This window comes from Raphanus sativus, chromosome 2 (assembly GCF_000801105.2).
Source record: "Raphanus sativus cultivar WK10039 chromosome 2, ASM80110v3, whole genome shotgun sequence".
Lineage (NCBI taxonomy): Eukaryota > Viridiplantae > Streptophyta > Magnoliopsida > Brassicales > Brassicaceae > Raphanus > Raphanus sativus.
Window position 1 is genome coordinate 38,146,489 of NC_079512.1, and position 27,298 is coordinate 38,173,786.

The window sequence follows — 27,298 nt, forward strand, 5'->3', positions numbered from 1 at the left end:
AAATTAAAACTGATCATAAGACATGTTTCTTTATTTAATAATAGAGGTAAGAAAGAAAATAGTTCATAAGGTAACAACATTAACTACATAAGTAAAGTTTTACTTAATTAAAGGCCAGAACGCTATTTTGCTGGTGCAGCGTTTTAGTAAGTTTTACTTAATCAGGATGAGATTAACAATGATACACATACTACTAGTACACGATGATGTTAATGAGATGAGATCATGGAAACCTGCAAAAGAGGACATAATACATTAAAACAATCTGAGACAATGCAATAGATTCATCACTAAAGTGAGGTAAAGAGCTTTACCTCTTCTTTTTTTTAACTCAATTCTCGTACTCGTGAGCGTGAAGCCATTTAGTTGATGACCACTTGTTTCCTCTAATCACTGGACAGCCACCTGAACCAATCAAAGAAGTTTATGAGAGGTTTTGGTTTTAAATCTCTACTAAGTTTCATAGAAAGAAAGACAAGCTATCTCTCTTTCCTGACCATGCAAACTCAAAGGGTCTAGAGACCCATCAGGCCTCATACTCCAGAAGAGCAAAGCGTCCCTCTTCTTTGGCAGAACAGAGAGTCCTTCTTTACCGCATTGTGAGAGCTCGTTCCACCATGGGACATCACTAATATTTCCTTTGGCCAAAGGGAAAACTGTCTCGCCACCTTCATCAACATCCGAGCTAAGGTAGTAGAATCAAATAAAGAAGATTAACTAACGCGTATATAGTGAAAAATATTGTGAAAGGAATATGTTTTTACATACAGGTACATAAGGACAGTGGCTACTCGTTGCCCTCCCCTTTTGACGTTGAACTCATCTGTGAAATAGTCATGGTGAGGCTCATATTTTTGCCCAACTTCATAATGTAGAACTTGTAGACTCTCTCCATTTTCTGCAGTTACATTACACGTTAGCTCCACAAGAAAATGTAGACTAGCAACAGACCCTCTCCTGGCAAGTGAAACATTAGGCTGTAACCTTTAATTCATTTTTTTATTGAAACATTTACTAAATTGTTTTTTTTTGTCACTGAGCTAAATTGTTTATAGTCCTTAGATATTAGGACCGCCCGACTAGCATCTTTTAGTTCGGTCCAAAAATCTAAACAGTTATCATGTTTTGGACAAGTAAGAAGCAAAGCCACATACCTACAGGAATGAATGTGAAATCTGAAATCTTATTCTCAATTTCTTTCACTATTTCGTCATGCCCAGTTTTAAGAAAAGCTCCTGAACTTGTTCGTACTCTGCACATTAACGCATTTGGAAATTTAAAATTCAAGAAGTTTCCAAATGCAACTTGAAGGGAGAAAAAGACATGACTGAGTACAGAACCTGCTGTCTTTTCTCCTTCCAGTTTTGACATCAGCCACCTTTGACTTGGCCATGTTAGGTTTTGCAAGACTAATCAAGTGATCACATTCTTCATTTGTCTTACAAAATTTTAGGAAAAACAGAGCCTAAGGTTAAAAAACAGTGACTCATAATACCTTGAGTTGCAAGAAATATATTAACTACATGAATACTAAGCACATATGACATAACAAGTCTAAATTTGATTTTAGAGAAACAGCAAATTTACCAAGAAATTGTGGTAAAGGAAAGCTCTAGGCTCCCACGATATAACTTCAAGCCAACGCTCACCACTACTTTCTTCGTCTCCATAAGTACTCTCCCTGCTTGTCAAAACCAAAACTATTACTCAATCACTTCCACAGGTGCAAACAAGAGCTCAAAAACACCCTTTTCTCTAACCTCTGCTCGCTAGTCCGTTCAACAGTTGTCAAATCTGGAGGCCTTGAAGAGATCATGCTGGTCCTGGGCAGTGAAACGATACCGAGACCAAGAAGAATGAGAATGGAGAAGGGTACAAGTATAAGAACTGTGAAAGCCTGCGTCGTCAATGAAGATTTACGCGGCTGAGGACGGAGGTGCTTCAGTTTCTTCGCCATTCTTGATTGGATTGTTTGTTTTATCCACAAGTTTTCAAGAAACCGTAGATAAACTGTAAGAGAAGACGTTACACTGAAAACATGCATTTGAATACGGAAAGCTAAATATGAGTAAATGAGTTGTGTTTGTTTTCGTCTTTCACGTGTTGGTTAGATACAGAGACAGAGTGGCTTCTCATTCTCAACCTATAAGTGCATAGTTATCAAGTTCTAGCATAGAGATTCTTTCCTTCATTTATAGTTTTGAGACACTTGTAGTTAAAAGTTAAACTAGTAGCTGAATATCATGTATTGATTAAACTTGTCAATTGCTATACTGATAAGATTAAGCCTGGTTATTACGACGTTAATTATCATATATATTTTTTCAGAATTAACCTGCCGGCTACTGTATTTTATCCCAAAAGATGATATATTAACCCTTTGTTCCAAAAAGTATTATATAAATAACTCTAGTTATTGTAGTGTTAAGAATATGGACTAATTATGATGTGTAGAGCTTAATTATATTGTTCTTTTGAGAAATCTACTAACTAACTTCTGATAATGTTAACTTTATTAGTATAGATAGATTTAAAACAATATTCTGTATGGGTTGAGTAAACCAGAAATGAATAGCAAGTATAAACCAACTAAACCGATAGATATTTTGATAAGTACCAAAGACTTGTTTCGTCGGTCAGCGTAGAATTTTGGATCCCAGTTGTTTTTTCCAAAAATAACTTGGCCTAAGACATTAACGGCCCATCTACTCGGCCTATGACATATACGACCCATTTAACAACAACCGACCATTGGGGAGCCGACTTCTCTATAAATAAGAGGCTTAGGGTATCAATTCCGCTTCTTCGTTCATCTCTCTCTCTCAATTCGTGAGAGCAAATCCAGATCTGGTCGTGTCAAACGCGCAGTTAAAAACGAAAAAGAAAAAAAAAATTAAGCTCAATTAAACTGTAAACTGACACACACATATTCAAATAAATTCGAAAAGCGAGGGAAACACCCAATACGGTTTTAACTAGATTTTGATCCCAACGTTCTAGATTTTTTCGTTTTCTTTGATCGGAGTTTCACCGTCATGGATACGCGGTTCCCGTTCTCTCCGGCTGAGGTCTCTAAAGTCCGTGTGGTCCAGTTTGGGATTCTCAGCCCCGATGAGATCGTAAAGCTCCTTTTTTTTTTTCCTTTCTTTCTTTTTTTTTGATCGTAATGCTCCTTTCTTTCTATGTTTTTAAGCTCATTGCTCTCCGCCGTCTGTTTTACCGGCAGGGAAGCAGCAATGAAACTGATAGATTTACTAGTTATTATTTCATTAAAATAAATAAAAAAAAAACTTAGAGGTTTACTAGTTGTTCGTTTCAATCTGTTGATGTTAGTTGGAAAGTTTCTAATGGCTTTTCACTTTATCTTTCAGAGGCAAATGTCTGTTATGCACGTTGAGCATAGTGAGACCACCGAGAAGGGTAAACCTAAGGTTGGAGGATTGAGTGATGTTAGGCTCGGTACGATTGATCGGAAGGTGAAGTGTGAGACGTGTATGGCTAACATGGCTGAGTGCCCTGGCCATTTTGGGCATCTCGAGCTCGCCAAGCCTATGTATCACGTTGGTTTTATGAAGACGGTGTTGAGTATCATGCGTTGTGTTTGCTTCAATTGCTCCAAGATCTTAGCTCATGAGGTATGGATGCAACTCATCTTTTTTTCCTTGCATCCTTGTTTAAATTACTTGAGAGTAATCCAATTTGTTTTGTTTTTTTCTCATGAAGGATGAGCATAAGTTTAAGCAGGCTATGAAGATAAAGAACCCCAAGAATAGACTTAAGAAAATTCTGGAAGCCTGCAAAAACAAGACTAAATGTGCTGACGACGATAATCTTGAGGATGTTCAAAACCAAGACACAACAGACGAACCCGTGAAGAAAATCCGTGGTGGATGTGGTGCAGTGCAACCGAAACTGACTATTGAGGGCATGAAGATGATTGCAGAGTACAAAATAAGTAAGAAAAAAGATGAGCAGGAGCAGCTTCCAGAGCGTGAAGAAATGAAAAAGACGCTTAGTGCTGACATGGTTTGTCTTTCCTTTCTACATTTGGAATGTACATAACATTAATTACCCCTTTCATGTTTTGGGGTAATCTGATGGCATGTGAGATTCTTGCAGGTTTTGAGTGTTTTAAAGAGGATTAGTGATGAGGATTGTCAACTCTTAGGGTTCGACCCCAAGTATGCTCGTCCTGACTGGATGATTCTACAAGTGCTTCCTATTCCTCCACCCCCTGTTAGACCATCTGTAATGATGGATGCCACTTCCAGAAGTGAGGTTAGTTTTACTTTCGTTTATCTGAATACTATTATTTTCATATCTCAACTTGCCTTTTTGACTATGCCAACTGAATGTGTCCTTGAGTTCATGCAGGATGATTTGACTCATTCGTTAGCCATGATTATTCGACACAACGAAAACTTGAAACGACAAGAAAAAAATGGAGCACCAGCTCATATTATATCAGAGTTTGCACAACTCTTGCAGTTCCATATAGCAACGTATTTTGATAACGAGTTGCCTGGACAGCCAAGGGTAATAATGCTTTTGTATATCCCTCAAGATCTTGTCTGCTACATACAGACGTTACTTGATCTGTATACTTTTTTTTTTCAGGCTACTCAAAAATCAGGGAGGCCTATTAAATCAATATGTAGTAGACTGAAGGCGAAGGAAGGCAGGATCAGAGGAAACTTGATGGGAAAACGTGTTGATTTCTCAGCACGTACTGTTATTACACCAGATCCAACAATAAATATCGATGAACTTGGTGTACCGTGGAGTATTGCCCTGAATCTCACATATCCTGAAACAGTTACTCCATATAACATTGAAAGGTTATTATTTCTGGTGTTCATTTTATCTTGAGAAAGTATTTTTTCCCATTTTTGTTGACAATATTTCTTTTGACAGATTAAAAGAGCTAGTTGATAATGGGCCACATCCTCCACCTGGCAAGACTGGAGCTAAATATATCATTAGGGATGATGGCCAAAGACTAGACCTTCGGTACCTTAAGAAGAGCAGTGATCATCATTTGGAACTTGGATACAAAGTATTTACTTCTTTTCTTTTTATTCTATCTACTTCAAGGCACAAAGTTTTTTTTTTTTTGTGGAAGTATTAATTCTTATATGATTTTCTCGTACACAGGTGGAGAGGCACTTGATTGATGGTGATTTTGTTCTGTTTAATCGTCAACCAAGTCTGCACAAGATGTCTATCATGGGTCACAGGATTAGGATCATGCCATACTCCACTTTCCGACTGAACTTGTCTGTTACTTCTCCTTACAATGCTGATTTCGACGGGGATGAGATGAACATGCATGTACCACAGTCATACGAGACCAGAGCCGAGGTGTTGGAGCTGATGATGGTTCCCAAGTGTATAGTCTCTCCCCAGGCGAACCGTCCTGTGATGGGTATTGTGCAGGATACCCTTCTAGGATGCCGTAAAATCACAAAGAGAGATACCTTCATTGAGAAGGTAACCATTTTTCCATTAGCCACTTTAGGAAAAAAAAATCTCTGTTTTAATTAGAGGATATGCTGACATCTTTTTCATTTTTTTCAGGATGTATTCATGAATACGCTTATGTGGTGGGAAGACTTCGATGGGAAAGTCCCAGCTCCCGCAATTTTGAAGCCTCGTCCTCTTTGGACTGGCAAACAAGTCTTTACTCTTATCATACCAAAGCAGATAAATCTATTCAGGTACTCTGCTTGGCACTCAGATCAAGAGACGGGATACATAACTCCCGGGGATACTCAAGTTCGAATCGAAAGAGGGGAGCTTCTCGCTGGAACTCTCTGCAAAAAGACCCTTGGTACCGGTAACGGAAGTCTCGTGCATGTCATTTGGTAAGATTCTTCATCAAGATATTAACGTCAAGATCTTATAGTAATTGGTTTCATGCGCTCATTTGTTTTGATTACGTTGTTTATAGGGAAGAAGTTGGACCTGATGCAGCTAGAAAGTTCCTTGGTCATACTCAATGGCTTGTCAACTACTGGCTACTGCAGAATGGTTTCACCATTGGAATTGGTGACACAATTGCTGATTCGTCAACAATGGAGAAAATCAATGAGACTATTTCTAGTGCCAAAACTGCTGTCAAAGACCTTATCCGTCAATTCCAAGAAAAGAAATTGGACCCTGAACCGGGGAGAACTATGACTGAGACATTTGAGAACAGAGTTAATCAGGTAACATTAATGGCTTGATAATAATAATAATAATAGTTTTCATTTGGTATCTTCTGATCTATGCTGACTCATTTACTGCTCTTTCAGGTCTTGAATAAAGCTCGTGACGATGCTGGAAGCAGCGCTCAAAAGAGTTTAGCAGAAACCAATAACCTCAAGGCCATGGTGACAGCAGGATCCAAAGGAAGTTTCATCAACATTTCTCAAATGACAGCGTGTGTTGGTCAGCAAAACGTGGAAGGGAAGCGGATCCCATTTGGTTTTGATGGGCGGACGTTGCCGCATTTCACCAAAGATGATTATGGTCCTGAGAGCCGTGGGTTTGTGGAGAATTCGTACCTGCGTGGGTTGACTCCTCAGGAGTTCTTTTTCCACGCAATGGGAGGAAGGGAAGGTCTTATCGATACTGCTGTCAAGACATCAGAGACTGGATACATTCAGAGGCGGTTGGTCAAGGCTATGGAGGATATTATGGTTAAATACGATGGGACGGTCAGAAACTCGTTGGGTGATGTTATTCAGTTTCTCTACGGGGAAGATGGTATGGATGCTGTGTGGATCGAATCACAGAAGCTGGATTCTTTGAAAATGAAAAAGTCTCAGTTCGATAGGACTTTCAAGTACGAGATTGATGATGAGAACTGGAATCCAACGTACCTAAGCGACGAGCATCTTGAGGACTTGAAAGGCATCCGGGAGCTGCGTGATGTATGTGACGCGGAGTATCAGAAGCTCGAGGCTGACAGATACCAACTCGGGACTGAGATTGCCACAAACGGTGATAGCACTTGGCCATTGCCTGTTAACATCAAGAGGCATATCTGGAATGCACAGAAGACTTTCAAGATCGACTTACGCAAGATTTCGGATCTGCACCCGGTTGAGATCGTTGATGCGGTTGATAAATTACAAGAGAGGTTGCTGGTTGTTCCTGGTGACGATGCGTTGAGTGTAGAAGCACAGAAGAACGCCACGCTGTTCTTTAACATTCTGCTTCGCAGCACTCTCGCTAGTAAAAGAGTTTTGGAGGAGTACAGGCTCAGCCGCGAGGCTTTTGAGTGGGTTATTGGTGAGATAGAATCGAGGTTTGTGCAGTCTCTCGTAGCCCCTGGGGAAATGATTGGTTGTGTTGCTGCTCAGTCTATTGGAGAGCCTGCAACTCAGATGACTCTCAACACTTTCCATTACGCTGGTGTCAGTGCGAAGAACGTTACCCTCGGTGTTCCAAGGTTGCGAGAGATTATTAACGTTGCGAAACGGATCAAGACACCTTCCTTATCTGTCTACCTCACACCGGAAGCTAGCAGATCAAAAGAAGGGGCTAAGACTGTTCAGTGTGCTTTGGAGTATACTACTCTCAGGAGTGTCACTCAAGCTACGGAGGTCTGGTATGATCCAGATCCGTTGAGTACTATAATTGAAGAGGATTATGAGTTTGTGAGGTCCTACTATGAAATGCCTGATGAAAAAGTTTCTCCGGATAAAATATCTCCTTGGCTACTTCGTATAGAGCTGAACCGCGAGATGATGGTCGATAAGAAACTGAGTATGGCGGATATTGCTGAGAAGATCAACCTTGAGTTTGATAATGATCTGACTTGCATTTTCAATGATGACAATTCTGAAAAACTGATCCTTCGGATTCGCCTTATGAACGATGAGGGAGGAGCAGCGCAAGATGAATCTGAAGATGATGTGTTCCTTAAAAAGATTGAGAGCAACATGCTGACAGAAATGGCGCTCAGGGGGATTCCAGACATCAACAAGGTTTTCATTAAACAGGTTAGGAAAAGCAAGTTCGATGAGGAGGAAGGGTTCAAGACATCTGAAGAGTGGATGTTAGATACGGAAGGTGTTAATCTGTTGGCTGTGATGTGCCACGAAGATGTGGATCCAAAGAGGACAACAAGCAATCACTTGATTGAAATAATGGAAGTTCTTGGTATTGAGGCGGTTCGTCGCGCTCTGTTGGATGAGCTTCGAGTAGTGATATCCTTTGATGGCTCCTATGTGAATTACCGCCATCTTGCCATCTTGTGTGATACAATGACCTATCGGGGTCATCTGATGGCGATCACTCGACATGGAATCAATAGAAACGACACTGGCCCTTTGATGAGGTGTTCGTTTGAAGAGACAGTGGATATTCTACTGGATGCTGCAGCTTATGCTGAGACAGACTGCTTGCGTGGTGTGACCGAGAATATAATGCTCGGCCAGCTTGCACCAATTGGAACAGGAGATTGTGAGCTGTATTTGAACGATGAGATGATGAAGAATGCAATTGAACTTCAGCTCCCTAGCTATATGGATGGCATGGAGTTTGGAATGGCTCCTGCTCGCTCACCAATTTCAAGCACTCCTTATCATGAAAGCATGATGATGACACCAAACTACCTCTTGTCTCCAGATGTGCGATTGTCGCCAACTTCAGATGCACAGTTCTCTCCATTTGTTAGTGGAATGGCCTTTTCACCTTCTTCATCCCCAGGTTATAGCCCAGCATCCCTGGGACGCAGTCCTACCTCTCCCTACTACAGTCCCACTTCCCCCATCTACAGTCCTGCTTCCCCCATCTACAGGTCCACCTACAGTCCCACTTCACCCATCTACAGTCCCACTTCGCCAATCTACAGGTCCACCTATAGTCCCACTTCGCCCTACTACAATCCTACTTCGCCCATCTACAGTCCCACTTCCCCCATCTACAGGCCCACCTACAGTCCCACTTCGCCCTACTACAGTCCTAGTTCTCCTGACTATAGCCCAACAAGTCCTGCTTCTTCTCCATCAAGTCCTTCCTATTCTCCCACTTCCCCTAGCTATAGTCGGACATCCAGGAGTTACAGTCCGACATCACCGGCTTACAGCCTAACTTCACCTGCTTACAGCCCTACTTCCCCTGCATACAGCCCGACCTCTCCATCTTACAGTCCTACTTCACCATCTTACAGTCCAACATCGCCTTCTTACAGCCCCACTTCTCCCTCCTACAGTCCCACTTCACCCGCATACAGCCCTACATCTCCTGGCTACAGTCCAACATCACCTAGTTACGGGCCTACGTCTCCAAGCTACAACCCTCAGACTGCTAAATATAGCCCATCATTGGCTTACTCTCCTAGCAATGCAAGACTATCACCAGCTAGCCCCTATAGTCCTACATCTCCAAACTACAGGTGAGTAGTAGTAAACCGTTCTTTAGTGATTCCACTTCTGTAAACTTTTTCTAATTCTTTGTCGTTTCACAATTTGTTAACTCTTTTGAATTTTACTCTGCAGTCCTACATCACCATCGTACTCACCAACATCTCCATCGTATTCACCTTCAAGTCCAACACACTGTCCCAGCAGGTTCGAATTTAATACACTTTAATCTTGTTGTATGCATCGATCTTATTTAAAAATGCTCACCAAGACACCAACTATTGTCTTTTGGCATTTGGATTGTTTAAAAAAGGTGTAACCGGTTTGTTGTTGTTGTCGAACGTGTCTCAGCCCATACAGCTCAGGAGCTAGCCCTGACTACAGCCCAAGCGCAGGCTACTCACCAACACTTCCTGGCTATTCAACGTCATCCACCGGTCAGTATACACCACACGAAGGTGATAAAAACGACAAGACTGGAAAAGATGCCAGCAAGTATGGTAAAAGCAACCCTTGAAATGGAGAGAAGAGACATTATAATTTTTAGGTAACTCTAAATCTCTTTGAACCATTGTCTCTAAAACTCATATTAGATCACAATCCGAGCCACATGTTATTTCGTATGACCAGCAGGGCATGTTGAGAAAAAGGAAGAAAGAGTTTCAAAAGCATCTCCAGAGTGGATATCTTTATGACACTGTTTTCCTAATATCCTCTTTTTCATGATTTGTTCTAAACGTACGCCTAAAGCTATCTAACATCGCCCTAAAAAGAAAACAAATATATCATAAACTTTGGGCTCCTCGTCTGGTTGTTGAGTACTTCTTGCTTGTTCGATTTCAGAAAGTAAAAACATGTGCAACGGTTCTGTTCGTTCGTAATAATATTCCATGAAAGGATTCTTGATGTTACTGTTGCTTCGTTGAGTTGATTTGAATCGGACAATACTTTGTTCCGACAAGAGTATTTGATTGGCATGTGCCCCACTTTGAACCTTAAAACAACTGAATTTTTCAATGCGAAATAAAAAAGAAGAAATCCGGAATATCAAAAACTGTATACGCAGATTCTATATTTGTTTTATTCGAACTTGCGATCAGTTATTGGTTTCTTTATTGGATTCACCACTTACCTAATCTTGTAGAGTTATTGTGGTTAACTATGGTTATAAACTTTGAAGAATAGTTTAATGGTTGTGGTGGACACATCTGTTGTGTTTGAGTCACCCTTTTCCCATTATTAAATTACACTTAAGAGGAATGTAGAAAGATCTTGGCACAACATTCTAAAACCAAAGTCGTCACCGATGGATCTTCTGAACTAATTAAGAACTAATTAAGCTAAGCGCTAAACCTCTCTCTCTAACCAATTAAAAGAAGCGAAAATGCAGAACGTGTGCAACAACTCTCTCTCTCAGATCTACACGGAATCAAACAACTCCCGTCACGTCGTGAGTCCACGTGTGCCTTCTTCTTCCTCCATCCCTTTCCTTCTTCTCCCTCAAATCATTAATCACCTAAAAATAACAAATACTATTTTATTTATAGTAATTAATCAAAAAAAGGAAAAAAAAAATTCAAATTCATCTATCCGTTTCCGCAGCAGCAACAACAAACCGAGCCCTGTTCGTTAAGGGCTCTAGGTTTATTGTTAGCCATGGCGGAGAAAGTATCCGACGACGTGATGCTTCTCCACGGCGACCTCGATTTGAAAATCGTCCAGGCGAGGAGGTTACCTAACATGGACCTCTTCTCCGATCGCATGCGCCGCTGCTTCACCGCCTGCAACTCATGCACCAAACCACCACCAGACGACGAAGATCCCAGAGGCAGAGACGGCGGTGGCGGCGACAGAAACATCCGCGGACACCGCAAGGTCATCACCAGCGATCCCTACGTAACCGTCGTCGTCCCTCAGGCCACTCTCGCTCGCACGCGCGTCCTGAAGAACTCGCAGGATCCCCTCTGGGACGAGCACTTCAACATCTCCGTCGCGCATCCCCTCTCCCACCTCGAGTTCCAGGTCAAGGACGACGACGTCTTCGGCGCGCAGGTCATCGGCTCCGCGAAGATCCCCGTACACCAGATCGCCTCGGGGCAGCGCATCTCCGGCTGGTTCCCCGTCCTCGGCGCGTCGGGGAAACCGCCGAAGAAGGAAACCGCTCTCTACATCGACATGAAATTCACTCCGTTCCATCAGATCGAGACCTACCGGAGCGGGATCGCCGGAGATCCGGATCGGAAAGGCGTGAAACGGACTTACTTCCCCGTGAGAAAGGGGAGCAAGGTGAGGCTTTACCAAGACGCGCACGTGATCGACGGAACGTTGCCTGAGGTTGGATTGGATAACGGCAAGGTTTATAAGCACGGGAAGTGCTGGGAAGATATTTGTTACGCCGTCTCCGAGGCTCACCATATGATTTATATAGTTGGATGGTCTGTCTTCCACAAGGTGAAGCTTGTTAGGGAGCCTACGAGGAAGTTACCGAGAGGTGGTGATTTGACGCTTGGGGAGTTGCTGAAGTACAAATCGGAAGAAGGTGTTCGAGTTTTGCTGCTTGTGTGGGATGATAAGACTTCTCATGATAAATTCGGGATTAGCACGGTGAGTGTGGTTTCTTTTTTTTACAAGCAATGTTAGGCTAAATATGATTTATGATTTTAATAGGCTATGGCTTTTTTTTTGTGTTGCAGCCTGGAGTTATGGGAACGCATGATGAAGAGACTAGGAAGTTTTTTAAACATTCTTCTGTGATATGTGTGTTGTCACCTCGCTATGCTAGTAGTAAGCTTGGGTTGTTCAAACAACAGGCAAGTCCTAGCTCTTCAATATATGTGTTCATGACCTTGACTCTAATAAGTGTTGCCATCTTATCAACGTGTTGTGGCATAGATATTAACTTTCCGTGGACTTTCCTTTAATCTCTATCTCAGGTTTGATTCTTTGTTTATTCCCCAGGTTGTAGGCACTCTCTTCACGCACCATCAAAAGTGTGTTCTTGTTGATACTCAGGCTGTTGGTAATAATCGCAAGATCACAGCTTTTATTGGAGGTATTGATCTTTGTGATGGCCGCTACGACACACCTGACCACCGGATATTAAATGATCTTGACACTGTGTTCAAGGATGATTTTCACAATCCTACGTTTCCGGTGAGTATATGATTTAACTCGCTGGTTGTTTTTAAGCTTAGAATTCCGTGCTTACTCCTGAGTTGGGTTATTTTTCTACTTTACTTCCTTAGGCTGCTACCAAGGCTCCAAGACAACCGTGGCACGATTTGCACTGTAGGCTAGATGGCCCTGCGGCATATGATGTTCTCATAAACTTTGAGCAGCGTTGGAGAAAAGCGACAAGATGGAAGGAGTTCAGCTTGCGTTTAAAGGGAAAAACTCACTGGCAAGATGATGCTTTGATCCGGATTGGACGTATATCATGGATTCTAAGTCCAGTGTTTAAGTATCTGAAGGATGGTACCTCAATTGTTCCAGAGGACGATCCAGTTGTTTATGTTTCTAAAGAAGATGATCCTGAGAATTGGCATGCTCAGGTATTTTTACAAATGTCTTCCAAACAATACTTCTCATGTAATGAACTATTGTGACGATTTGATTCAACCATGCGGTGTCTTTGACTTCAAGGTATTCCGTTCTATCGACTCAGGATCCGTGAAAGGATTTCCAAAATATGAAGACGAGGCTGAGGCACAAGTTAGTAGATCAACTTGCTTGCTATTATTATTACTAATGTTCCTTGACAATACACTAGTTATTGTCTCCACATTTGTGTACTGAGTTTTGAAAATTGCTTATTGACTGCAGAATCTGGAATGTTCCAAGCGTCTTGTAGTAGATAAAAGCATCCAGACAGCATACATACAAACAATCAGATCTGCTCAGCATTTCATATATATCGAGAATCAGTATTTCCTTGGTTCTTCTTATGCATGGCCTAATTATAAAGATGCAGGTACGTCTTGATCTTTGAGGACAATTCTCAGACTTGGAACTAAAATGCTCACTTTGCATAAGCTATAGTCTAGACCTGTTCTCAACTGAGTGTTTTGTATGCCCGGCACTAGTTTCACCTGACTGTTATCTGGGATGGATTCTCCTTCTGTGTAAAGGAAAATGAAGGAACCTTTTTCGGCTTTAAATTTTCTGATCTTCTGTATTTCTTGAATCAGGAGCTGACAATCTTATACCTATGGAGTTGGCATTAAAGATTGTTAGTAAAATCAGAGCTAAAGAAAGATTTGCTGTATATGTAGTCATACCATTGTGGCCTGAAGGCGACCCAAAGTCTGGACCTGTGCAAGAAATTCTATATTGGCAGGTAAGACTTTTCATCTGAGTGTAAGGTTTGTACAGATACAAAAATAGATTTTTCTCTTTTCAAGAAAAACTAACATTTCTGCTATAAAATTGTCTTCGTTTCCAGAGCCAAACTATGCAGATGATGTATGATGTTATAACGCGAGAATTAAAAGCGGTGCAGTCAGATGCTCATCCTCTCGATTACCTCAACTTTTATTGCCTTGGTAAACGAGAGCAACTTCCAGAGAATATGCCAGCCACAAATGGCAGTGCGGTATAATATTCATTACCGAGAACTGCTTCATTTCATAGAGTAGAGGAAATCATATACACTTTTCAGGAGTAATCAGTTGAACAAATTACTTACGGTCTTTTTAACGGCGTTTTCAGGTATCGGATTCGTATAAGTTCCGGCGTTTTATGATCTACGTGCACGCGAAGGGGATGATAGTAGATGATGAGTATGTACTCATGGGATCTGCTAATATCAACCAAAGATCAATGGCCGGCACGAAAGATACAGAAATAGCAATGGGTGCATATCAACCCCATCATACATGGACCAACAAGGGAAGACACCCACGTGGCCAGGTTTGCCTTCTTCCTAACATCACATCTACATGGGGAAAGTTTCAAATCCTGAATCCTAAATTAAAAACAGTAAGGAAATGAAAAGTTAGCTTGATATATGCTAGAGAAGTTGCGTTTCTGCTGGTTGTAAAGTAAACAAGTATAGAAACTCGAACTGCTTGGAAGAATAATTAACATATTAACTGAAGAGGTGTGTTGATATCTCTCTATCTATCAACAGGTGTATGGATACAGAATGTCACTATGGGCAGAGCATTTAGGCAAAACAGGAGATGAGTTCGTGGAGCCTTCTGATCTAGAATGCGTGAAGAACGTGAACGAAATCGCTGAAGGAAACTGGAAAAAATTCATAAATTCAGAATTCTCGGAGCTGCAAGGTCACTTGATTAAATATCCTCTACAAGTAGACCGTGAAGGTAAAGTGAGCTCCCTTCCAGATTACGACAGCTTCCCAGATGTTGGCGGTAAGATCATTGGAGCTCATTCAATGGCTCTCCCTGATACTCTAACAACATAATGTTGTTATATGTTCCTCTCGATCCTGAAGAAAAAGAAGGTGAAAGAGTGTTGTGTGATTTGTGTACATTAAACTGTGTTGTTTTGTTAATTCTTTTGTGGTTTGTCGTAAAAAAGTAGAGTGAGTGTGGGACTATTATGGAGGCAAATCTCAATTACGCAAGGATGCTCTGTGTTTCTTATTTTTCTCAATTAATAAAAGAAAGTGTAATATATTTTTCAGATATGTAAATAGAGGTTCTTGTTCCGGTTCTATTAAACCGAAACAAAACCGGAAGATTCAATAGAACAGATCCACATTATACTTCCGTTTGAATCTCCGGTATTAAAACTGAAATGAATGAAACCGAGTGAGCGAAAAATGAGCCAGACCAAAAATTTTAAAAGACCGGATTGGTTATGGAGTGCACTGTAAGAAACGTGAGACTTGCCACATGCAATTAATAACTCGCGTGATAAAATTTGTTTAACTCATCTGTAGACGAAGGAAAGAGAGAAACTGATTAAACTTTACAGTAAAAAAAACCTAACTCTCTCTCTTCGGTCTGGATCGCAACCTGAGAGTAGTAGTCTACTCGTTTCTTTCGCAATGGTAAGCTTATAGTATACTCTCCTCTGTCAATCGCTATCTTCTTCGTTTGATATTTCTGACGAAATTGAGGTTACTTGTTTGTTATTTCAGGCAACAGAGTCTCCTCTAAAAGAAAGGTTAGATTCAAGTTTCTTCTGCTTCTTAATATTTTTTCATAGCTTCAAACTACATAAAAATTATCTTTCTATCAGTGTTGAAATTGCATTTAGTTTACACTTGCGTTAGGATGTGAATCTGACTAATAGATTTGCGAATATTGATTGACCTGTTTTGAAGATCTCATTTCCTTTTTTTTCTCTGTAAGTCTTGAATCAATATGTTGTTGATGGCGCCTTCTAGCTTAGACTAGACGTTTAGTGTTTCGATATGACAAGTCTTTTAGTGAAAATCGTTAGAAAAACACATGTCTGTAAACGGTTGTGTAATACTTTTGCCTGGTTTCTGAAACAGAGATTCTCGATCTCCTTCACCACGAAAACAACGGTCCATTTCTAGGTCCAGATCCAGATCCATGCCGAGGTCCAAGTCCAGGTCCAGATCCAGATCTTTGCCAAGGGCTAGGTCTAGGTCTAAGTCTAGATCTTTGCCACGGGCTAGGTCTAGGTCTAGGTCTAGATCTTTGCCAAGGCATATATCTCCATCAAGAACCCGTGGAAGGTTAGCCCTAGCCTTCTTTCTCCATCTCTGTCTGAATAATTTTTCATTAATTTAAATGAATTTTGGTTGATAGGTCTGAAGTTGAAAACCCTGGTACCACTCTCTATGTGACTGGCCTATCCACAAGAGTCACCGACAAGGATCTTGAATCACATTTCTCCAAGGAAGGCAAGGTAATAAACGTATCTATTAACTGATTTTTCTTCCTCGTTAATCTGTTTTAATCTAATTATTCTGCATTTTGTTTAGCATAATATATCGTTAAATCATGTGTTAAACTAATTTGATTGCCACAGGTATCTTCTTGCTTTCTAGTAATAGAGCCGCGCACCCGCGAGTCTCGTGGTTTTGCCTTTGTTACAATGGATACCCTTAAGGACGCTGACCGGTGCATCAAGTATCTCAACCAGTCTGTACTTGAAGGCCGTTACATCACTGTCGAAAGGGTAAACAAAATCTTCGTCCTTTACTAATTTTGGTGGCAATATCTTGTTGTTTGTTTAACTTGGAGGTTTTCTGACTATTCAGCAAAAAACAAAAAAGATATTGCATCAAGCTAGTGTTGACAACAATCAGAGATGATGATACTTCATCCTTACTCAACATCATTAAGTCAACACACAGCTTGATCATTCCAAATGTTCTCATCCAACTAATCAACTATATTGCTTCAACTCTCTCAACTAATCAAAGGACATTATCAAGTATCAACAACTATTAGTCAAGTGTTTCTTCAGGCCCTAGGATGCATCTTGTTTCCTTGAGAGTGGCGTTTGTAACTTGAAGTTGTGTCCCTTTTACCTGAGTTTTATGTACTGTGTTGTTATCTTCAGTCCCGAAGAAAGCGCCCCAGAACTCCCACCCCAGGCCACTATCTTGGCTTGAAAAGCTCCAGAGACGATGGTAAGTGAACATATGAAATCTCATTAATATCCCGTTAACAATTGAAAAGGTTACTAACTGTTCTTTGCATTTGTGAAAAAAAGAGCGGGATGGCCGTAGCAGTCGAGGGAGGCACTATGATCGTGATGATTATAGGCACCGTAGGTCACCAAGACGTGACTATTCACCCCGTGGTGGTGGTGGAAGGAGGTCACCAAGACGTGAGTATTCACCTCGTGGTGGTGGAAGAAGTTCTAGAAGAGATCGATCTTACTCTCCGTATGGAAGAAGAAGCCCAGAGAGAAGGTCTGAGAGAAGGTATTAACCCTGTCTGTGGTGGCTCGAGATGACCTGTTTAGCTCTCTTGACCATTGTTGATTTAGGTTGTGTGATTGATCGTCTTCTTTAAAATATTACAGAGATTCTGTTTGGATGACAACTATGATTCTATGTGTCTTTTTATCTTATGTATGCCGCGGAACGAAGTGAAACTTGCAGTGTAATAGCTTCTCTTTTTTTTTTTGATCAGAACTCTCCTATGTGATCATATAATCCTTGAGATTGTTTGAAACAAAATAGCAAAGAGATACAAAAGTAAAGCTTGACAACTATCAAACTCAAAAAAAAAAAACTAAAGAAAAAAACACGTTTTATCAAAATCGAATATATGTACGAGTGTTTTTATCTTTTTTACTTGTAGTAAAAACACAAAACCTGGTAATAATCAAGAGTTGGCGTATTTGTGCCAGCAAAGTAGCATAAGAATACATCTCCTGGCGATGTAGAACCTAGAACGCCTCTCATTCACCATCGCTAAACATCCTCTATTCTTCTCCACTGATGATTCTCTGCAACCTTCTTCTTCCTCCTTCCTTTTTCTCTTTCTCCTCATCTTTGTCGTCGATGAACACTGGCCCATGTTTGTTTTCTTCTCTTATTTACTTGGCTTCTCCACACTTTTTATGTTCTTTTTTTCTTCTTCTTCTGTAGAGATATCTCCTTATAACAGAGAAATGATGGAAGGAGAAGAAAGAAGCAAAATGAAAGAGACCAAAATGTGAAAAGAGTGGAGAGGAAAAATAAACAAAATGATAAATGACTATTAATAAAAGAGTGGTGGAGCAATGATGATGCGATGACGTTAAACGTCGTTAACCCCCTCTTTTTAATCTCACGTATCCTCCTAGAAACATACTAGTTCCTTTTTGCTTGTGTACTTAAGCAATTTTATAATTTCTCACTACGCTTTATCGTTGTTATTTTGAAATCAGTTCATTAAAATAGTGAAATCGTTGTCTTTGAGTATATATATATATAACCATAAATAAAAGATACTAAGATATTAACTCTTCTTTGCATATACTTGATACTGTGAGGCTGTTAATGTAAGGAAACCTTTAACAAGTTATTATGTAATGAATAACAAAAAAGGCGTCTCAGGTGGGTTTAACGTACCCGACGAGACAATGGCTTATCTCTTGCTTATACGTGTCATCCTCTGATTGTAATCATATTACAGTACCTCGTATCTCACGGTCGTCAATTATTTTTTTAAGCTCATCGACCGGTAGTAGTATTATTTTTCTTAGGGTAACATAGTAGCAATGGATCATCATGGGCGCAGAAAAACGTCAAGCATGAACTGGTGGAAGAGAATAAAGTACCTGGAGGGAAAAAAATCAGTGACCAATCATTGATAGTTTGATTGCTATTTGCCACGTCGTCACACTTCCTTTGACAACTGTGTAATATTCCTCCATTCTTGTTTTTTCTTGACATAAATAAATACACAATCATTGATTCTTTAGTTACCGAACCGAGATATGGATATGGTTATAGGATTCGTTCACATTTCTATTGTGGTCATTAAACTTAATACCTTTAACTTTGCGAATGTTGGCACTTTATTTACTTGTGTTAGGTCTCGTAAGAGAGAGTAGTATAGATGTAGTTTTCTTTAGTTTTGTATCTCTCTCCGCACTGATCTATTTATATTTCAGTAGACCAGTTGGCCAGTTGGGCACACCAAGCGAATATGGGCCCTAACAAGCTTTGCTGTGTTAGGATTAAAATTTGAAAGGCCGATTCTTATTGTCAGGCCGTCCTATTATTATTGTTTTTCTTTTTCCTGATTGCTGATTTCAGAGGCTATGGACAATATCCGGTTGCTTAATCTCTCCCCCTCCAATCTATGGAACCGAGCCTCCACAGAAGCACTGCGCCAATATGTTATTATTGTTCTTATGACTCAATTCTTTCTTAAGAAATCACTGAGCGGCTATGAGATTTTTGTTCCAAATGAAACTTATATCATTTGGTAGTGCCATTGACATACACAAACACTTGTGTTGAAACATATACAATTATTTATTTGCAAATTTACAAACGGATAGGTTCATGTTTTTTGTTTTCACTCTTCTACTGGTAGTTCATTCTCTGTCCAGGCAACGTACCCTCCAGCAATGTCTGTAACCCCGGTGAAGCCCTGCAGACATACACATAATAAGGCATCTTTAAACCGCTTTATCTGTTTTAACCGATACTATCACTAAATGAATCACACTTACAGCAGTGAGAAGTTCAGTGGAAGCCATGAGAGATCTTTCTCCGCTCTCACAACCCTGCAATGTTTCATATACACGCCTCAAAATGGTTTTATAATACGAGTTTGTTTTCATAACTGTTCCTCAAGATTTTAGCCAAAACTTAAAAACTTACGATGATGATCTCGTCGTGTTTCCTGAAATGAGACGATACCTGCCTTAGAAAACTCGGGTTCTTAACCATTCCTGTAACATTATTTTATGCTCTGGTGTTAATCATAACTTTTTTATATATATATAGAGGAAACCAAAAGGTCGGTTGAAGTAAGAACCTGATCCGACTCTGTACATGTAAGGCACGTTAATAGCACTACACGGATGTCCGATACTGAACTCATCTGGTGTCCTCACGTCGAGATATTTGTATCCTGCTTGAGCTAGCTCCCGCGCAACTCTCACCGGTACTGATGTCGGAACTCTAGCTGCTTCCGCCGCAACATTTGCTCTGCCTGTTGTTACTTTCCTCCTTCAATAAAAAAACAATTGAATAAATATCTTTATTTATGTCATTTCCTGTAATGCTAAGAGAGATTCCAAAACGTTATTAGCTAACCATCGAAAGTTTGAGTTCTGACGATCTGCAACACTGACGACTCTTCTTGTTGCCTTTGGTAGCTTCCACTTGAAAGATTCACACACTTGTAGAGGTGGAGATATGACCGATGACCAGCTCCTGATTCGTGCGGCAGTGTTTAAAGTAGACTCCATTTTTTTCTTCTTGTGTTCGTAGATATTTTGAGTTATACTTCTTCTCGTGCATGTTATGTACATATATACACAGACACAGAGCCAAAGGATATGGAACCAGTGACACGTCAGCCAGTTTTACATGATCTATCCGGTTCCAACATGTAAGCCATGCGGAGAATGGATCTTGATAAGTCCAACTCGGTTACCTCGTAAGTCGTAATATGGATAACATGCTGACTCGGATTAGATGGTTCTCTACGTTTCTTAATAGGCCCAACTTTAAGTAATTATATGGGCCTTAGGCCCAATATTGAACAAATGGAAGAGAGGTGAAAGTAAGGAAGCTTTTTTGACGATGGTGGATTCGCGACTGTTCGACGACGACGACGATGATGATGGCGAGGTTTATCCCTGTGTCGTCTTGTCAGTTTTGTTTCGGCTTCCGTGAGCTTCCTCCTTCTTCGTCTTCTCTTTATCCGAGACGTTTCGAGGTAACTCTCGTTTCATTCTCTTCTGTGATGGTAGTGTGATTTGGTTAATTGAAGTCAGATGTTCTTAATCAGGTCTCTAACCGGAGATTCCCGATCAAATGCTCGTCGTCTGAGCCGGAATACGGTGTAGATTCTTCGCCGTCGCTGTCTTCCTCCTCATCATCGTCGTCGTCAACAAGTGAAGTATCTATTAACAGTTCGACGTACAACTGGTTCACCGGACTCGGCGGTATCGGGATGTTAGACACCGCGTATTTAACCTACCTGAAACTGACCGGCTCCGATGCATTTTGCCCCGTTGGTGGTGGTACTTGTGGCGATGTCTTGAACAGCGATTATGCCGTTGTTTTTGGTACTATACATCGCTTTAGTGTGATTCATGTATAGTCTCCTGAGTCTAGACTATAGCTTAGCTCAATATTTGTGTTTGTGTAGATCTCATGAAGAAGGTATTTGATCTCATAGGCATGATTAGATCCTGATTGAAGAATAACTCTCTCATGTGATAATCTTGAATCTGTGGTATGAGCTATGTCATTGCATAGCATGCTTCACCTCCACTCCAGTACTATGTAGGCTTTGTATTGTTAACTGGACTTGTCCCATATTGCAGTGCACATATAATGTGTTTGAAAGCTGAACTCAGTGACTGTTCTTTTTCATTTTTCCAGGTGTTCCTCTGCCAGTGATTGGGTTTGCTATGTATGGCTTAGTAACAGCTTTAAGTGCGCAGCTTGGGGAAGATAATTTACCCTTTGGAATCAGTAAGACTAATGGGCGTTTTGCGTTATTTGCGATCACTACTACAATGGCATCTTCTAGTGCGTACTTCCTGTATATCCTTAGCACGAAACTTTCGGGATCATCGTGCCTGTATTGTCTGGTGTCTGCTTTCCTATCGTTTACTCTATTTTTCCTCACTTCAAAGGTATCCATTTATATCCGTTTATCTTACACTTTGTGTAAATGGTCAAGATGAGTTCTTAAGTTAGGATTACGTTTATGTGCTCTGTGCATTTGGTAGGATGTGAAGTTGCAAAAGATACAGCAAGTTGTTGGATTGCAGATATGCTTGGCACTCATTGTAGTTGCCTCCTTGACTGCTTCATATAGTACTGCTCAACCAATCCTTTCAAGGTAATCTAGGTTCTTTTGGAGTCAGATGGCATGTTTTAATCCTTTCTGACAAGTAGTGAACAAATAGCTGCCCGAGGATCAATTAGTCAAATAAAGTGGTTTTTCTTAACCCCAATATACGTCTTTGGTGTTCGCTCCTTGCAGCACACGTGACATTGAGCTGCCATATTATTCAACAGAGATCACTACATCATCGAGTCCATATGCTATTGCTTTAGCAAAACACCTAAACTCCATTGGAGCTAAAATGTATGGAGCATTCTGGTGTTCTCACTGCTTAGAGCAAAAAGAGGTACGTAGTTCATTCATTTGCATGAAATCAGTTTCACGGATTTATCATGTAAGTTCCCTATTTCTATAGATGTTTGGAAGAGAAGCGGCAAAACTACTGAATTACGTGGAATGTTTTCCCCAAGGCTATAAGAAAGGAACTAAGATATTCAAGGCATGTTCAGATGTTGGGATCGAGGGATTCCCGACATGGATGATTAATGGTCAGGTGAGTAAGCACTCTGAATCCTTGGTACACTTTTTCATCACTTGTCAGTTCTTATTTCACCTCTTTTATTAATTAGGTCTTAAGCGGAGAAGTAGAACTCGCTGAACTAGCGGAGATGTCTGGATTCAGCCTTGATCAGGCAAAATGATGCCAAACAACTTCAGTAAAATGTGTATTGTTGCATCAATATTAAGTGAATGCTCTTTTGTTGATGCCGATAGTTATAGGATGCTCTGTGCCAATGCGAGTGATTGTTATTGCCATAGGAGGCATGATCTATCTCGTAGCCATCACTAGAGAATCACAATATCATATAAAGATTATTAGCCAAAACTAGTCAGATTCTAGTAGTAATCCGAGAATATGCAGTCATCTAGTAATGTCTTTATGGTATAAGCCTAAAAGTGGGGTTATATGTAAGTCACACATGTATGTATCTTGTATATGCATAATGACATATGCGTGTAGATATACACGTAAAGCGGTGTATTATGGTTTAATGCCTAGAAGGCTAGAAGTGAGGTTAAGAGCACACATATATGTATGTTGTATATACCTTGAATGATATGTGCGTTTAGATACATGATCCATAGCAGTCAGTGAACTTGAGTGAGAACCCAGAAATTCTAAATACCCGTTATCTTTGCATAATTAGTTTACACTAACCTGTAGATACATGACCCGTTGGATAGGGTTCTATTTTCTCCTTTTCTAAGAATTTAAAATATTGGATAGATATGAACATCCAGATATTTGTTACTATATTGCTAATAGTTGGACTTGGTTTTGTTGAACAACAGATGAGCCAAAAATAAAGCTAATCTTATCCGCACCTCTAATGATGTGACGAGGCGTAACGTAAAGTAACGCTCGCGCGGGAAAAGAGTAATAAAAAAAGCAGTAGCCGTTAGATGTAGAGAGAATGGAGGGGTCAGATTAGTTGCTTATCAAGAAAGAGGGCAAAACAGGTAATGAGTGTTGGACCCACGAAAGAGGTGAGAACGATCACGTTGAAAGGGAAGATGCTATAGAATATTCGTAATAGCACGTCGTTTCTCACATTAAACCCCTCCAATAAATACACTTTTCTAGTTTTTGCCCTTTTGAAATCTCTTTAAAATCATCAGTTCACCCCACCTTCACTCGCCGCACTTCAACAGATTGTTTTCCACCGTCGAAGCGATGACCACCACTCAGATTTCGGAGATTGAGCAAGAACAGCTTATCGAGAAGCTTGAGATCTTCAAGATCCATGGCAGAGACAAACGTGGCCGTAAGATCCTTCGGATCATCGGCAAATTCTTTCCAGGTTTGGATCTGTTTCCTTTTCTCTATCTTTGATTCATTTCCTTTCTTTCATGAGAATATAATTTGAATTTTTTTTCTCTCAAATCAGCTCGATTTCTGTCACTGGATGTGTTAAACAAGTATCTAGAGGAGAAGATCTTTCCTCGACTAGGGAGAAAACCGTTCGCCGTGCTCTACGTTCACACCGGCGTGCAGAGGAGCGAGAATTTCCCGGGAATCTCAGCTCTACGAGCAATCTACGACGCGATTCCCGTTAACGTCAGAGACAATCTCCAGGAGGTTTACTTCCTCCACCCAGGTCTCCAGTCACGTCTCTTCCTCGCCACTTGCGGCCGATTCCTCTTCTCCGGAGGGTGAGTTCTCTCCCCGCGTATTTTTGGATCTTCGATTTTTTTTTATGCATACTGATTGGTTGTTTGGTGTGGTGATTGGCTACGGTAGGTTGTACGGGAAGCTAAGGTACATAAGCAGAGTTGACTACTTGTGGGAACACGTGAGGAGGAACGAGATAGAGATGCCGGAGTTTGTGTACGACCACGACGACGATCTAGAGTACCGTCCGATGATGGATTACGGTCAAGAGAGCGATCACGCTAGGGTTTACGCCGGAGCAGCCGCCGTAGATTCATCAGTCTCCAGTTTCTCCATGAGGTGTATCTCTTAGCGTATTAAAAAAAAAATACACCCACCAGATCTCCGATCGTATCTTATAAAAACCATATAATATACGATTAAAATATCAAAAGTCACGATAGATGTGCTTCTCGCAGCCAGTGAGCGTTTTTTACGGAAAAAAAAAGAAAGCTGTTGGCGTTTGGATAAGGAAAGGTTGAGAATCTTTAGATTTTTTTTCTTAGACCTGTTCTTTTCTGTTTTTAATGTTTCTCTGTGGAAATTTGTAGATCTTTTCTTTAGTGGTAGTAGTGGGTGTGAGTTTGATGTCGAAAATCTTGTGTATATGTTAATATAAAAAATATTAGTGTAACATTAGTTCCTAAAAAATATGTGCTGCAACAAGCCAAGACAGAAAAACAACTATCTGTTGCTATGACAAAAGATTTATCTTATAAACAAGCGATTCCAATGGTCCTTTGGACATTAGCTCTACCGCAAGCTAAATTCCTTACAGAAACGATGAACAATGCATATATCTCCACAATACTCCATTTGCCCTTTGCAACCAATGAGTACTGAAAAAATGCATAGATTTGACATTTGTAGACTTAATAGTATCGATAAATGTTTCTCTCTATGAAATCTTTTTCCAAACATTAGTGTTGTTCGTTCGGCAGATGTGTAGCTACGATCTAGCTGCAACCAAATGAACAGAAATATTGTCTTAATCGCAGAAAACTACGTCTGTTAAACGAACAGCAAGTAATCGACCACAAAAACCAGATTGTTCACAAGAACAACTCTAGCGAGATTGATCATACGATCTGAATGAATAGAAGTAGTTTCGATAGCACTTAAGAACGTCGCAAGATTGATGAAAATCACAACAAAAACGAACCGCGTTATTGAAAGTACAAACAAAAAAAAGTAATGCTTTTTTTCTTCTTCATACACAATCACCAAACCAATGTAGTAAAACACAATACTTGCATAAATCCCCCCCAAACACGTGATTTTTCTCTATTTATATATGTAAACGAAGTTCCCAAGCTTCAGAACAATGGCCCTTACTCTGCTGATAGAGTCAAAACGTGCCGCCAAGTCATCATAATCAGGCAGTTTTGGGTGCACCATGGTGACCGCTCGAGTCCCTTCTCGAATCACCGGACTGAGGAGGAGGAGCCTGAGGTGGTGCTCTGTTTGGCGGGAGGGAAGAAGAAGCACGACTCCTCTGTAAGGGTCCTTCTTCTGGCTCTGTATCTTCCTCGTAGTAGTAGTCAGACTCATCAAACTTGACCTCAGAAGTCGCTGGAGGAGGAAGTGTGTGTCTCCTCCTCATTGTTCCTTGGCTTCTTCTTCATTTACACCTGGATTGTTGCAGCTGTGTTCTTCTGGTGTTTCCTCTGTTTTCTACGGAAGGTTTAGCGTAGTAGTAGGAGCTTGCTTCAGATTGTCTTGTGGAATGATCCAAGACGAGGAGGAGGATACAGAGAACTCCTCCTTGTCTGCTGCTGTCTTCTTCTGTTAGCTAACAAGGCGGCTACTTGAGCTGCTGCAACCGCCTGCTTGGCTATTCAGCTGCTGCTTCAGCTGCTGACTCGGTGTCGTGATAATGCGTGTTGATGCTACTACTCGATCTGAATGTAACAAAAAAGAACAAACAACGTAAGAGACTTACTTTTTTGTCCGAGTCCTTATTGTTGAAACAAAAAGAGGTATGTTACCTGGGCACTGGTTTGGTAGGAGGAGGATCTGGATCGTCAGAAGCAGCACGGTTTTACTGGTAAGCTTGATGCGCTAAACAACGCACGTGGCCCATCCTGCTCATACAAGAAACATTACATAGTGTTTGAAGAGATTCGGATTCTAAGAAAAAAAAAAGAAAAGAAATGAGAGAGACAAAATACAATGGTTTCTTGTTTGAGGTTTGAGAAGTTGCTCAGTCTCAGTAGTGTCCCAATCAACCTGGAACTCCTTTGCAATCTCCTTCATGAATTTCAATTTGAATTCTCCAGCAGGATGCCTAACCGAAAGCTTATCAATCAACTGCAACAATCATAGGAGTCAAAAAGGTCATTAACAGAGAGACAGTCATGACAATGTTAAGTAATGAGAGATAATACCATCCGGTTGACGCCACAGGTAGGACGCAGCTCAGTAGCAGCAGAAACGAAATCTCTTCCGTACTTCTTCTCAAAGATGTCTTTCAGATCTCCAAGCTCAGGTATCTCAGAGCACCTAGGCGCAGCGAATATCAAACTCGCAATGCCTTCCTTTAGATCCACAGGACATTCCCTAAAACGAAACCCAAGTCTTTAGGTTAAAAAAGACACAACCTTGAAACTGAATAAGAGGAACAGTACTTCTGCTTGTTGATGATAGTGAGACGAGAAACGATGAGTTTCGCAGAAAAGCTCAATGATTTCGTTAGCCGCCAAGATGTTCTGCTCCCTAATCACGTGCTCAACTCTGAATTCGAGCGGTTGCATCTTGACCGGACTGAAGAAGAAGGGCGATGTCACGCCTCATTTGCTTAACCACAACTTGTCTCTTGTTCCTCAGTAACTTTATCCGAGCCACAGCCATCTTCGCCGCCGTTTTGCTTTTTTTTTTTGTTTGTTACGACCAAGTACACAGGTTCATTCATCAGATCTTGCTATTTATGTAAAAGAATCTAAAGAATGTCGAGATCTTATCAAAAAGAGTGTACCATTTGGAGGAGTTAAAGCCGCGACGGAAGAGAGAAAGGCTGAACTTGAGGAGCTTCTTCGTCTGAACCGATTGCTTACTCCGGCCGCCGTCATTTTTCTCACCACCACTGTTTTTCTTCTTCTCTGACACAGAAGCACGATGACTGAACAAGAAGAAGGTGTGAGTGTGTATGTAACGGTCCAATGAAATAACGCTCTTTTGGGCTGGGTCCACAAGAACCCCACCGACTTTTACGCTCTATTAGCTGGACCACCTTTGTTTTTGAGACATTGTCAATATAGCCGTTTTATCTTTGACACGCGTTACTCATCACCAATCTCGAACCCGATCCA

General features: G+C 40.8%; 7 protein-coding genes, 1 long non-coding RNA gene and 1 pseudogene across 11 annotated transcripts; 6 read left to right on the plus strand and 3 right to left on the minus strand.

Moving 5' to 3' along the window:
• Positions 1 to 117: 117 nt before the first annotated feature.
• LOC108840898 (probable prolyl 4-hydroxylase 8) lies at positions 118 to 2,082 on the minus strand. The gene is made up of 8 exons (XM_057003707.1): positions 1,761 to 2,082; positions 1,588 to 1,681; positions 1,341 to 1,438; positions 1,155 to 1,252; positions 769 to 898; positions 498 to 685; positions 315 to 405; positions 118 to 233 (listed from the first exon to the last, which is right to left on the minus strand). Exons 1-7 carry the CDS (start codon positions 2,042 to 2,044, stop codon positions 332 to 334), a joined length of 966 nt encoding a protein of 321 aa, XP_056859687.1. The 5' UTR covers positions 2,045 to 2,082; the 3' UTR covers positions 118 to 233; positions 315 to 331.
• LOC130508284 (uncharacterized) lies at positions 197 to 879 on the plus strand. The gene is made up of 3 exons (XR_008942787.1): positions 197 to 300; positions 402 to 690; positions 771 to 879. It is a non-coding gene; the product is annotated as an uncharacterized LOC130508284 (long non-coding RNA).
• Positions 2,083 to 2,824: 742 nt separating the features above from the next.
• Positions 2,825 to 10,239, plus strand: LOC108842159 (DNA-directed RNA polymerase II subunit RPB1-like). Its single transcript, XM_018614989.2, has 14 exons — positions 2,825 to 3,119; positions 3,372 to 3,635; positions 3,724 to 4,026; positions 4,120 to 4,278; positions 4,375 to 4,536; positions 4,618 to 4,838; positions 4,915 to 5,056; positions 5,155 to 5,490; positions 5,578 to 5,864; positions 5,951 to 6,209; positions 6,297 to 9,388; positions 9,492 to 9,563; positions 9,708 to 9,903; positions 9,987 to 10,239. The coding sequence occupies exons 1-13, from the start codon at positions 3,036 to 3,038 to the stop codon at positions 9,871 to 9,873; spliced, it is 5,547 nt and encodes a 1,848-aa protein (XP_018470491.2). The 5' UTR covers positions 2,825 to 3,035; the 3' UTR covers positions 9,874 to 9,903; positions 9,987 to 10,239.
• A 575-nt stretch (positions 10,240 to 10,814) lies between these two features.
• Positions 10,815 to 14,997, plus strand: LOC108843401 (phospholipase D delta). Its single transcript, XM_018616594.2, has 10 exons — positions 10,815 to 11,960; positions 12,050 to 12,166; positions 12,315 to 12,509; positions 12,602 to 12,907; positions 12,999 to 13,067; positions 13,179 to 13,326; positions 13,544 to 13,692; positions 13,798 to 13,947; positions 14,064 to 14,264; positions 14,485 to 14,997. Exons 1-10 carry the CDS (start codon positions 11,013 to 11,015, stop codon positions 14,779 to 14,781), a joined length of 2,580 nt encoding a protein of 859 aa, XP_018472096.1. The 5' UTR covers positions 10,815 to 11,012; the 3' UTR covers positions 14,782 to 14,997.
• A 298-nt stretch (positions 14,998 to 15,295) lies between these two features.
• On the plus strand, positions 15,296 to 17,430 carry LOC108840064 (serine/arginine-rich splicing factor SR45a-like). Its single transcript, XM_057003712.1, has 8 exons — positions 15,296 to 15,372; positions 15,463 to 15,488; positions 15,823 to 15,891; positions 15,970 to 16,029; positions 16,103 to 16,202; positions 16,326 to 16,475; positions 16,863 to 16,932; positions 17,016 to 17,430. The coding sequence occupies exons 1-8, from the start codon at positions 15,370 to 15,372 to the stop codon at positions 17,234 to 17,236; spliced, it is 699 nt and encodes a 232-aa protein (XP_056859692.1). The 5' UTR covers positions 15,296 to 15,369; the 3' UTR covers positions 17,237 to 17,430.
• A 1,767-nt stretch (positions 17,431 to 19,197) lies between these two features.
• On the minus strand, positions 19,198 to 20,267 carry LOC108840487 (senescence-associated protein DIN1-like). 2 transcript variants are annotated; one of them, XM_018613315.2, is made up of 5 exons: positions 20,068 to 20,267; positions 19,787 to 19,980; positions 19,630 to 19,700; positions 19,475 to 19,532; positions 19,198 to 19,396 (listed from the first exon to the last, which is right to left on the minus strand). In XM_018613315.2, exons 1-5 carry the CDS (start codon positions 20,220 to 20,222, stop codon positions 19,341 to 19,343), a joined length of 534 nt encoding a protein of 177 aa, XP_018468817.1. In that variant the 5' UTR covers positions 20,223 to 20,267; the 3' UTR covers positions 19,198 to 19,340. The 2 variants fall into 2 exon arrangements, with proteins under 2 accessions (XP_018468817.1, XP_018468816.1); XM_018613314.2 differs by having other exon boundaries at positions 19,479 to 19,532; positions 20,068 to 20,266.
• Positions 20,268 to 20,549: 282 nt separating this feature from the next.
• On the plus strand, positions 20,550 to 23,268 carry LOC130494701 (thiol-disulfide oxidoreductase LTO1-like). 3 transcript variants are annotated; one of them, XM_057003710.1, is made up of 8 exons: positions 20,550 to 20,695; positions 20,768 to 21,047; positions 21,367 to 21,623; positions 21,720 to 21,832; positions 21,977 to 22,124; positions 22,194 to 22,331; positions 22,408 to 22,524; positions 23,132 to 23,268. In XM_057003710.1, exons 1-7 carry the CDS (start codon positions 20,594 to 20,596, stop codon positions 22,477 to 22,479), a joined length of 1,110 nt encoding a protein of 369 aa, XP_056859690.1. In that variant the 5' UTR covers positions 20,550 to 20,593; the 3' UTR covers positions 22,480 to 22,524; positions 23,132 to 23,268. The 3 variants fall into 3 exon arrangements, with proteins under 3 accessions (XP_056859690.1, XP_056859689.1, XP_056859691.1); XM_057003709.1 differs by having other exon boundaries at positions 22,408 to 22,470; positions 23,132 to 23,267; XM_057003711.1 differs by lacking the exon at positions 22,408 to 22,524 and having other exon boundaries at positions 23,132 to 23,265.
• A 234-nt stretch (positions 23,269 to 23,502) lies between these two features.
• LOC130508285 (uncharacterized) lies at positions 23,503 to 24,624 on the plus strand. Its single transcript, XM_057003713.1, has 3 exons — positions 23,503 to 23,640; positions 23,728 to 23,992; positions 24,081 to 24,624. Exons 1-3 carry the CDS (start codon positions 23,514 to 23,516, stop codon positions 24,301 to 24,303), a joined length of 615 nt encoding a protein of 204 aa, XP_056859693.1. The 5' UTR covers positions 23,503 to 23,513; the 3' UTR covers positions 24,304 to 24,624.
• Positions 24,625 to 25,274: 650 nt separating this feature from the next.
• On the minus strand, positions 25,275 to 27,236 carry LOC130508724 (uncharacterized; annotated as a pseudogene).
• Between the last annotated feature and the right edge of the window lie 62 nt (positions 27,237 to 27,298).

Bases quoted from the DNA above. Each gene is read 5' to 3' on its own strand.
- LOC108840898 (XM_057003707.1), bottom strand. From the start codon at position 2,044: ATGCATGTTTTCAGTGTAACGTCTTCTCTTACAGTTTATCTACGGTTT. The intron at 1,439-1,587 runs GTAAATTTGCTG...AAATTTTGTAAG, and splicing joins TCCTTTACCACAATTTCTTG to ACAAATGAAGAATGTGATCA. The intron at 899-1,154 runs GTATGTGGCTTT...ATGTAACTGCAG, and splicing joins TTTCACATTCATTCCTGTAG to AAAATGGAGAGAGTCTACAA.
- LOC108842159 (XM_018614989.2), top strand. From the start codon at position 3,036: ATGGATACGCGGTTCCCGTTCTCTCCGGCTGAGGTCTCTAAAGTCCGT. The intron at 3,636-3,723 runs GTATGGATGCAA...TTTCTCATGAAG, and splicing joins CCAAGATCTTAGCTCATGAG to GATGAGCATAAGTTTAAGCA. The intron at 4,537-4,617 runs GTAATAATGCTT...TTTTTTTTTCAG, and splicing joins AGTTGCCTGGACAGCCAAGG to GCTACTCAAAAATCAGGGAG.
- LOC108843401 (XM_018616594.2), top strand. From the start codon at position 11,013: ATGGCGGAGAAAGTATCCGACGACGTGATGCTTCTCCACGGCGACCTC. The intron at 11,961-12,049 runs GTGAGTGTGGTT...TTTGTGTTGCAG, and splicing joins ATAAATTCGGGATTAGCACG to CCTGGAGTTATGGGAACGCA. The intron at 13,693-13,797 runs GTAAGACTTTTC...CTTCGTTTCCAG, and splicing joins AAGAAATTCTATATTGGCAG to AGCCAAACTATGCAGATGAT.
- LOC108840064 (XM_057003712.1), top strand. The intron at 15,892-15,969 runs GTCCAAGTCCAG...GCCACGGGCTAG, and splicing joins AGATCCAGATCCATGCCGAG to GTCTAGGTCTAGGTCTAGAT. The intron at 16,030-16,102 runs GTTAGCCCTAGC...TTTGGTTGATAG, and splicing joins CCATCAAGAACCCGTGGAAG to GTCTGAAGTTGAAAACCCTG.
- LOC108840487 (XM_018613314.2), bottom strand. From the start codon at position 20,222: ATGGAGTCTACTTTAAACACTGCCGCACGAATCAGGAGCTGGTCATCG. The intron at 19,981-20,067 runs GTTAGCTAATAA...TTTTTATTGAAG, and splicing joins CAGAACTCAAACTTTCGATG to GAGGAAAGTAACAACAGGCA. The intron at 19,701-19,786 runs GTTCTTACTTCA...ATAATGTTACAG, and splicing joins CATGTACAGAGTCGGATCAG to GAATGGTTAAGAACCCGAGT.
- LOC130494701 (XM_057003709.1), top strand. From the start codon at position 20,594: ATGATGATGGCGAGGTTTATCCCTGTGTCGTCTTGTCAGTTTTGTTTC. The intron at 20,696-20,767 runs GTAACTCTCGTT...GTTCTTAATCAG, and splicing joins TTTATCCGAGACGTTTCGAG to GTCTCTAACCGGAGATTCCC. The intron at 21,833-21,976 runs GTAATCTAGGTT...CGCTCCTTGCAG, and splicing joins GCTCAACCAATCCTTTCAAG to CACACGTGACATTGAGCTGC.
- LOC130508285 (XM_057003713.1), top strand. From the start codon at position 23,514: ATGACCACCACTCAGATTTCGGAGATTGAGCAAGAACAGCTTATCGAG. The intron at 23,641-23,727 runs GTTTGGATCTGT...CTCTCAAATCAG, and splicing joins CATCGGCAAATTCTTTCCAG to CTCGATTTCTGTCACTGGAT. The intron at 23,993-24,080 runs GTGAGTTCTCTC...TGGCTACGGTAG, and splicing joins CGATTCCTCTTCTCCGGAGG to GTTGTACGGGAAGCTAAGGT.